The sequence below is a fragment of the Balaenoptera acutorostrata genome, chromosome 20, assembly GCF_949987535.1.
Source record: "Balaenoptera acutorostrata chromosome 20, mBalAcu1.1, whole genome shotgun sequence".
NCBI lineage: Eukaryota > Metazoa > Chordata > Mammalia > Artiodactyla > Balaenopteridae > Balaenoptera > Balaenoptera acutorostrata.
The window spans coordinates 43,282,370-43,291,722 of NC_080083.1; the positions used below are offsets into that span (position 1 = coordinate 43,282,370).

General features: G+C 43.9%; 2 protein-coding genes across 2 annotated transcripts; both read left to right on the forward strand.

Annotated features, from left to right (window-relative positions):
* Positions 1 to 401: 401 nt before the first annotated feature.
* LOC103015299 (keratin-associated protein 17-1) lies at positions 402 to 686 on the forward strand. Its single transcript, XM_007177612.2, has one exon. It carries the CDS (start codon positions 402 to 404, stop codon positions 684 to 686), a length of 285 nt encoding a protein of 94 aa, XP_007177674.2.
* A 6,910-nt stretch (positions 687 to 7,596) lies between these two features.
* KRTAP29-1 (keratin associated like protein 29-1) lies at positions 7,597 to 8,568 on the forward strand. Its single transcript, XM_007177641.1, has one exon. It carries the CDS (start codon positions 7,597 to 7,599, stop codon positions 8,566 to 8,568), a length of 972 nt encoding a protein of 323 aa, XP_007177703.1.
* The last annotated feature ends 785 nt before the right edge of the window (positions 8,569 to 9,353 follow it).

Below are 9,353 nucleotides of genomic sequence, written 5' to 3' on the forward strand. Positions count from 1 at the left end.
GGATGAGGACGCCATTTCTACCTGGGAGGAGCCACATGACCAGACCTTCTAAGGCAGCCTCTACCTGCGGCACAAGGCACAGGGCATCCAGCTTTTAGTTCTGGTTTTCCCGGACGAGCATCCATGGCAAAAGGGTCCACTGCCAACTTGCCACTGGGGAAGATGTGGAAGGGCGGCACCCATTCCAGAGCCAGAGTCTGGGGCTGGTCTCCCCTCCTCTCTGCAACCTGGGCTAAGGACAGCTGGCCCCTGTTTGGGCATGATGACAGGTCTTTTCCAGAATGTATTTCGTGCCAACACCCTCCAGTGAGGGGATATAAAAGCTGCTGTCGGGGCAGGTGACCTTCAGATTTGGGGAACGCCAGTCGCGTTCCTGACCTGCGACCTGACCGGCGGGGACCATGGGGTGCTGCCCAGGGGATTGCTTCACCTGCTGTCCTCAAGAGCAAGACGGCTGTGAAGTGTGCTGCTGTCAGCCCTCCTGCCGCGGCTGCTCTGGGCCGTGCTGTTGTTCCTGCTGCGGCTGTGGCTCTGGCTGCGGGAGTTGCGGGCCCTCCTGCTGCGGATCTGGCTACGGGGGCTGCGGAGGTTGCTGCAGCAGCTGCTGTGGATCTAGTTGCCGTGGCCCCTCTGGGTGCTGCGGCCCTGTGTGCTGCCAACCCAGGCCTGTCTGCGAGACCCAATGAAGACCTTTCCCCCCTCTGCTGAGGCAGACCAAGGGAGAGCTCCCATCTGCTCCTTGTGGACACCCCTCGTCTCCAGGACCTTCCCCAGCCACCGAGACGGTGTCCTGCCTGTCGTGTTATTTGTAGCAGAAGGCTTGTTCTCCAAAGCCTGGCCTGGCTTTTCAAGGCACTGAGAACAAGAGCCACGTGCTGGTGAGAAATGAAAACTGGGTCCCACCCAAAATGGTACCCGAAGCTCAAAGGGTGAATCCCCATGACATTTTTTTCCCGTGAAGTTAAAAGGGAATCTTCTTATTCAAGGTGGCCTTGGGACTGATGTCTCCTCCTTGGCTTTTCTGCTGCTTTTGAGATGCAAAAATTCCTCTTCATTAATTTCTTAATAAATTCAAATGTGCTGGCCTAAGCAAATTAGTTCTCCCACCTCTTCCTTGGCTCCCTCTTGGGCACTGGGCCAGGAAAATTTACTCTGGTATCCACAGTAGGGTTTTTGAAATGTGGCTTCTGGATCACCTGCATCAGAATCACCTGGGGGCTAGTTAAAAATGGAGATTCTGGCACTCTCTTTTTTTTTTTTTTTTTTTTATAATTTCTCAGATTTTCATGCACTTTTTTTTTTAAATTTATTTATTTATGGCTGTGTTGGGTCTTCGTTTCTGTGCGAGGGCTTTCTCCAGTTGCGGCAAGTGGGGGCCACTCTTCATCGCAGTGCGCGGGCCTCTCATTATCGCGGCCTCTTGTTATGGAGCACAGGCTCCAGATGCGCAGGCTCAGTAGTTGTGGCTCACGGGCCTGGTTGCTCCGTGGCACGTGGGATCTTCCCAGACCAGGACTCGAACCCGTGTCCCCTGCATTGGCAGGCAAATTCTCAACCACTGCGCCACCAGGGAAGCCCCTGGCACTCTCTTTGAGACAAGCAGAATCAGAATCCACAGGAGTGTGACCCGGCAATCTGTGATTTTAACAAGACCCCAGATGTAGACTAAAGCTTCTAGGTACTGCGTGAGAGTCATCTGGGGAGGATCTAAAAATACAGATCTCTGGGCTTCCCTGCCAGAGCTTTGATCCTTTAGCTCTAGAGTGGGGGCCCTGGGACCTGCAGTTTTAAAAGCTCCCAGGTAAATGCTAATGCTGGCCAAATTTAATTTTGAGTGAGGGCACGTCTTCTGCATTACAGTTCTGCAGGAAGGCTTCAGGTTTGGTCAGAACTTTCTGGCAAAGTTAGAGGAGGAGGCTTTGGTAAAACAAGCTTGGTCCTGAGTGGAAGGGATTCCTGTGGCAAAACCTTGTGAACACAGAGGTTCAAAGGATGCTCTGGGAAGTCCGGTTCCTTCCTCCAGCCTCATGCTTCAGCAAAGTCTTCCTTTTCTGGGTTAGTTTTTCTTGTCCTGGAACCAGTTGTATTTCTTCTGCTTGAGTCCCAGGGATGAGGGGGGTGAGTGTACATCTATCTGCTAGGTAGGACCTGACCCAGGTGTGTGAGAGTCAGTTGGAAGGTTAAAATTCAAAAGATAGTTAATTCAACTTTTTGCTGAACGTGATCTTAAGCTACATGTGGAATAAAACTAATTCTGCTCTTGCCCTGGGAGAACTTTATTTTCATCCCCACAAAACAATGTCTCATTCAACAAACAAACAACACATTTTTTTTCTGATTATAAGCATAGCAATGATCCCTAAAAATGTGAAAAAAAATGCAGAAAAATATAAAGAAGAAATAATAGCCACCCGAATTATCACCATTTAGAGTTTATTACTGACATGTATCTTTCCAGACTCCTTCTAAGCATGTTTATAAATAAAACTGGGATTATGCTGTTTTTACTTTTTTGCTTTTAAAAATTTTCTTTCATTTTTTATAAGCCAAATTTATTGAGATATAATTTACATTTAATTGTATTGTACATACTTTTGTATATACTTAATTGTATATACTTTTGTAATACAATTGTATATACTTAAGTAACCTCCTCTGCATTCAAGATATAGAACTTTCCATCATCCCCCAAATTTCACAGTGTCCCCTTGAAGGAAATCCTGCCCACTATCCACCCCAGCCTTAGGCAATCATCTGTCTGCTTTATATCACTATAAACTTTGCATTTCTTTCTTTCTTTTTTTCTTTTAGGCTGCACTCCATGGCTTGTGGGGATCTCAGTTCCCTGACTGGGATTGAACCTGGGCCAGGGTAGTGAAAGCCTGGAAACCTAACCACTATGCAACCAGAGAATTCCCCCTAAACTTTGCATTTCTATAATTTCATATAAATGAAATTACACAGTGTGAATTCTTTTTCACTTAGAATAACATTTTTTAGTATTCATCTGTGTTGTTGCACTATCAGTAGTTCATTACTTTTTACTGGATAGTATTGCATTGCATGAATAAACTACATTAAAAAATATTCGTCTACTGATTTGGGTTATCTCCAGTTTGGGGTTTTTGTTTTTTTTTTTTTGCTATTATGAATAAAGCTACAATGAACATTCAGGTACACATTTTGGTGTGAACATACGTTTTCACTTATTTTGGATAAATACCAAGGAATTGGACTGCTGGGTAAATACTGAGTGAATGTTTAACTTTATAAGAAACTATCAAACTGTTTTTGCAAATTGGCTATACCATTTTGTATTCCCACCAGCAATGTCTGGGAGTTCCAGTTGCTCCATGTCCTTGCTAACACTCGATATTGTCAGTCTTTTTATTTTTAGCCATTCTAGCAAGTGTATAGTGGAAGCTCACTGTGTTTCCTTTCTTTCTTTTCTTTTCTGTATCATTAAAAAACCCAGCAGGATTAGTAGTATCTTGCTTTTGGAAAGAATTCGAGATTTGACTCTTCTCTTGTTGAGTTTCAGACTCTATTATCTCGGTCATTTTAGATCTGGCTGGAATTAGCCTCCCGAAAACTGGCTCTATAACCTCCAAGACAAAGTCACAGCCAGAGAAGGAGTGTGCTAGTGGGACAAAGTAGGCAAGAGGCCAATGGGTTTGCACTGAGTGGCTGCGATTCAAAGTGGCTGATTCTTTTGTTGCTCGTGGCAGTGGTCTCTCAGATGGGTGAGTAGAGAGTAGTAATTTCTTTGAATTACTGATAGAGAATTGCCCTTCCTAGCTGTTCGCAGAGGTCCTCATTCATTCATTCAATAAATATTAACTGTGACCATGAATTGTGACCCTCTTATGTATCAAACACTGCTGTGGGTACAAGTCAGTGAATAAACAAAATCCTTGCCCTTCTGGAGCTTAGATAATGTCAAAGGGGACAAGAGCTATTAAAAAGGACAAAGTAGGAATGGGTTAGATAGTTAAAAGAGCCATTGGGTTAGACAAGGGCAGAGGGAGAAAGTCAAAAGTGAAACTTATCCTGCACATTGGTGTTGGAGTTACTGTCTATTAGGCCACTGGGATCTATCTCTATCTCCTTTCAGAGTTAAGAGACAAGTTGGCTAGGTTTTTAAATCTCTGTGCCCAACACAGACTCAGTGTTTCAGGTAAATCACAGAAATTCTGTGAGATAAGATTTCTTTTCCCCTATTTTATAGACGAAGAATATGAAGGGCAAACAATCCAAATGCCTATCAGCACAGACAAGAAAATTGTTATATTCATTCACACAATAGACTAGTATGCTGTAGTAAAAACACCTGGATAATGGCTACATGCAGCAAAATGAGTGAACCTTATCCCTGTAATGTTGATTGATATAAACAAGCCCCAGAGACCATATATATATTTAAAGTTCAAAACAACACATATACATATATACACATATGTATGAGTATACATACATGTATAATATACATATATACAAATATATACATTATAAAATATATATCTCTATATGTCTATATCTCTCTGTCTATCTATCTATCATCTATCTATCTATCTATCTATCATCTATCACCTATTCACAAGGGAATGACAACACAAAATTCAGGAGAGTCACAGCTAGTAAGTAACACACAAATGACTAAAACCCAGTTCTCTCCAAGCTTGTGTTTTTATGCAACAACATAGTTCTTGATGCGATAACAAAAGCTCTTGGTGATACACTAGATATCTTTAGTGCCTTGAACCATAGCAAAACCAAAGTTCTTTCTGTTGAGAGGGGTTTTTTTTTTCCCCAGCTTTATTCAGGGATAATTGACAAATAAAATAGTGAGATATTAAAAGTGTACATTGTGATGATTTTATACACATATTTATTATGAAATGATTCCTCCCATCTAGTGAATTAACACATTCATCACCTCACATATTTATCCTTTTCTCTTTTTTTTTGGTGAGAACACTTAAGTTCTTTTAGCAAATTTCTATTACACAATACAGTGTTATCAACTATAGTCACCATGCTGTCCATTAGATCCTCAGACCTTATTCATCTTAGAGCTGAAAGTTTATACCCTTTTACCAACCTTTTGAGATGCTTCTTTAAGAGGAAGGGAGGCAAGCGCAGAATCAGAGAAAAATGGTTGTAAACATGGATTGCTTTGAAACAATAAAAGTGGTAAGTATGGGTATAGGATATTGACATCTTTTTCAGACTGAAATTTACATGCTTTCTCAAATATGCTCATGTTCACATTTTGATTGATCTATTTGGTAAGACCAAATGTATTTCCTCTTGGGAGATGAGAGTTTGGGGATGTAGACTTTCGGGAATAAAACATAGTGCAGGGATCCCTGCAGTCTGCAAGATGCTAAAATGAACAGTGCTGAGATGGAGGGCAAAAGGAGTGATTGATGCCATGACATGAAAAGCAATGGTCGAGGAAAGGCATTTTTATGACAAGGGTGAGGATTTTTCAGGCATCGTGATCAGAAAAATTTCTCTTCCTTTTAAACCAAGAGCAAAGAGAAAACATTTTGTAACAGATACTTTGAAAAGTAGCTTCCAGAATTTCCAGCATTTTCAATAATTGTGAGGCAGACCATAATAATAAAAATACCATGAGACATAGCCGTGCAGTTGATTGACTGTCAGTACTTTGAACACTTGGGTAATGAGCTAACATGTCCAGTACACTGAGTTTGCAGCAGAGCCAGAAATCAAGGTGAGCCCTGTCTGCATTCCAAGCCCATGATCTCTCCATTCCATCATGTAATCTCCAGTGTGAACCAGGCCAGGACGTGGGCCAGTGTGGGATGCTGAAGTTGGCTGATGATGCAGAGCTAGGACCAGCCCAAAGGAAGAGGGGGAAAATCAGCAAAGTCCCTCATGAATTTCTCTTGGATGAGGTTGATTTAACACAAAAACCATTTTGCAGAGATGTCCTTATATCACTTCTAGTTGTTGTGTTTTATACAGTTATAGAATTCACGTCTGTTGACTCCATAGTATGAGTTTAATCTTTCTTGATGAAACATTTTGCAGTTTTAAATTTCCAAATTAAAAGATTGTCTTTGGGTGTATTGATACCGGTTTGATCTAGCTGATGATTACAGTCACCGGAGTGGGCAGATGATCCCCAGCGCGGGGGCCTGGACCACCTGCACAGTGCTGGGAGCACCTGACCAGTGACGCTGGTCAGCCTTCAATCACTGTATTAGAGTCTTCCTCCCCACCTCCAAAGTCGGGAAGTCTAATAGGTGATTAAGCTCCGCGGTTTTGGGGTCAGCCCAAAGTAGGTTCAAATCTTGTTTCACCCCATATTACTTGCATAATTCTGGGAACATGATTTACTCTCTCTGAGTTAGTCTTGCTACCCCTAACATAATGGTGACAATTACATCTGCTAACAAGGATCATTGCAAAGATTCAATGACAAATGTAGTCAAGGACTTGGTACATAGGAAGTATGCTATTTTGAATGAAAAATATTGCCTGCCATATCAGTAAACAAAGGATGTTGCAGCTATCAGACCACCACATTACAGCTGCCCTGCTGGTGAGCCTGGAGGAAACTCAGGATGGAAACAGATTGCTGCAGTCACCCCCAGCGGAGCATACTGGGGAGACTCAGGATGAGAAAAACACAGGATACTGGGCCCAGATAACTGAGGTGCATATCAAAGGAATGATTTCAATGAGCCCAGACTTTGCATCTTCTCATACATAGAAAAGCGCAAATTTCATTAACTTGAGATGTCTGGTTTTCTTTGATTAACAGTAACCTTTTGATGTTCTGATTGCCTGGTCTTTTGTTGCAAAAACTCCTATGTATCCTGGATCCCCTCTTGGCTCTTCAGAACAGTCCTCAGCATTATCTGAAATGCTGTGTCCTGGGTTTGAAGTCCTCAGAATGTCCGCCGAATAAAACATAACTCTCTACTTTTAGGTTGTGCATTTTTTTTTCAGTCAACACTATAAATGGAAGCCATTGCTACTGTTTTTATTATTAGTGGTATTAGTAAAGCTGGATTTCAGGAAAGCCAAACAGGAAGATTCTAGAAAGAGGTGGAGACACTGAAGTGGCCCTTGGGTTGCACTACCTGATTTTCTGTTTGCCATCTCTGATATCATCCTGCCTCAACTGGGTCACAGCTTTATTTCCTGCTTGTCTAAATGGCGTGGAACTGCATTCCTGGCAGAAGAGAGGGTTGCTTTGGTTGGGTTGTGGCCTCTTGATGAGAGGTTGGCCTGGGGAGAGCTCTGCTTCAGGGAGGCTGGAGAACAAACTATAAAAGAGACAGCTTAGCTCAGAGCAAGAGCAGTAGCAAGGTACCCAAACTCAGCCACGAAAACTCCCAGCTCAGCCAACCGGTTCTTAAACTGGGTACAATATCTCCCACACTCCTGAAGCCCGCTAATCAGATGTTTGTAGGCAATTGGGTGGAAACAATAACAAGGAAAGACACTCTGTCATGAAACACCCCTAGTGAAGGACTATAAAAGCCCCTATGTATTAGATGTCTTTCAAACTCAGGTACACTGAGGTTGCAGCTTCCTGGCAAGGTTAGCACCAGCACCATGGTGGACAGCTGTTGTCCTGGAAACGCCAATGCCATTCCAGCTGTGCCCACCATCTCCATATGCTCAAATGGTGGCAGCTTCAGAAATGGTATCTGTTTGCCTAGTTCCTGTCAGAGCAGAACGTGGCAACGGGTTACATGCCAAGGAAACTGTCAGTCATGCTGCAGTGCCCCAAGTGGCTGTGAACCTGCTTCTTGCCAACCTACCTGCCTTCCAGTAACTTCTTGTGTGGATTTTGCTTGCCAACCCATTTGCTCCTGCATGGCCTGCTATGAATCTGGCACTGGTCAGTCTCCTTGTCGGGTTAGCTTGTGCCAGCCCTCCTGCTCGGAATCCATTGGTGGTCAGGCAAAGTGCTGTGAAGCCAGCTCCTGCCAACAAAGCTCCTGCCAGCAACCTGTCTACACATCTGGATCGTGCCAGGTAGCTTGTGGCCAATCAGCCTGCTGTGACGCTAGGTCCTGCCAGCCATCCTGCTCTGAGGTAACTTCCTGTCCTGAAACATCTTGCCCACCGACTGTCTGTGCGGCTCGTCTGTGCCAGCCAACTTGCTGCCAAGCAGGTTCATGTCAAGCCATTAGTGGTGAAGATTGGCCCTGCAAGTCAACTTATTACCAACTGATCCGCTACATTTTCAAGCGTTGCCGATCAGTTCCCTGCCAGCTGTCTCCTTGTGTGTTCAGTTCTTGCAATCCTACTTGCTGTGTGTCCTTCCCTTGCCAGACACTTCACTCCAAACCAGCTCCTTCCATATCCTTCATCTGCCAGCCAGGGACTAACGGCCAGCCCCCTTGTTCAGTAAAGGACCCTTACAAACTAGCTTCCTGTGACACCATGCTTTCTGGCCAACCAAATTGTGGTGAACCCTCTTCCTTCAATCAGAGTGGCTGCAAATCCCCTTCCTGCCAACCAGCTTGCTGTGTGACAGGTTTTGGCAAATCATCCAGTGGTGGCTCCAATGGCTTCTGACCAACTGCCCCAAGTCTCTGCAAAGCCAGCACCTGCTTGCTGACTTCCTGCCACCCCAGCTATGAGTCCAGCAGACGTAAGGCAACATTTCATTGAGGCAGCACTCTTCACACCTCCTCTGACGTCTGCTGCTGTCTACAAGTACATAGCCATCCCACGGTGCCTGCCTCCAGCCGAGCAAAAATGCTGCCTGTTTGCTAGCTTTACTCCAAGTCCAGTCCCACTTTCCCTCCAGGTGCTGATGAGGGAATTTATTCTAAGAGATCCTTCTTAACCGAGGATAACCTTTCAGCAAGCATGGTGCATGCTGTAGCTTGCATTTCCTGATGTTATCATTTCATTTCACTTCAGCAAAGCCTTTTCTCCAGTTTTTCTTTCTTTGGATACTGCCAAGTCTTTAAGGAGACTCTTTTTCTGGCAATTGCTAATAGAAATGTGACTGGTTAAGCATAACGAATCAGACTAATAGTGCTTTCGTTCCTTTCAATATACCCCTACGTAGATTTCCTTTAGGTTCCATTTGAACGCAATGACCTTGGGCCCTCCAAATCACTGTGTCTGCATTGGTATGCAAGGGTAGTTGCTGTCTAGAATTATAGATGCCTAAGCTGGAAGGGAGTAAGGACAAACAATTCCCTGGCTTCCAACCTTTACACCACCAAGAGCTCTTTGAGTTGGGTGACCTCAGTCTTCCCACAGTGAAAAGACTTGGAAAGCCAAAGACAGAAATGGTTCAGGGAAGCCATAGATTAAATTAAACATGAGGTTTTGGCCATGGAGAATAA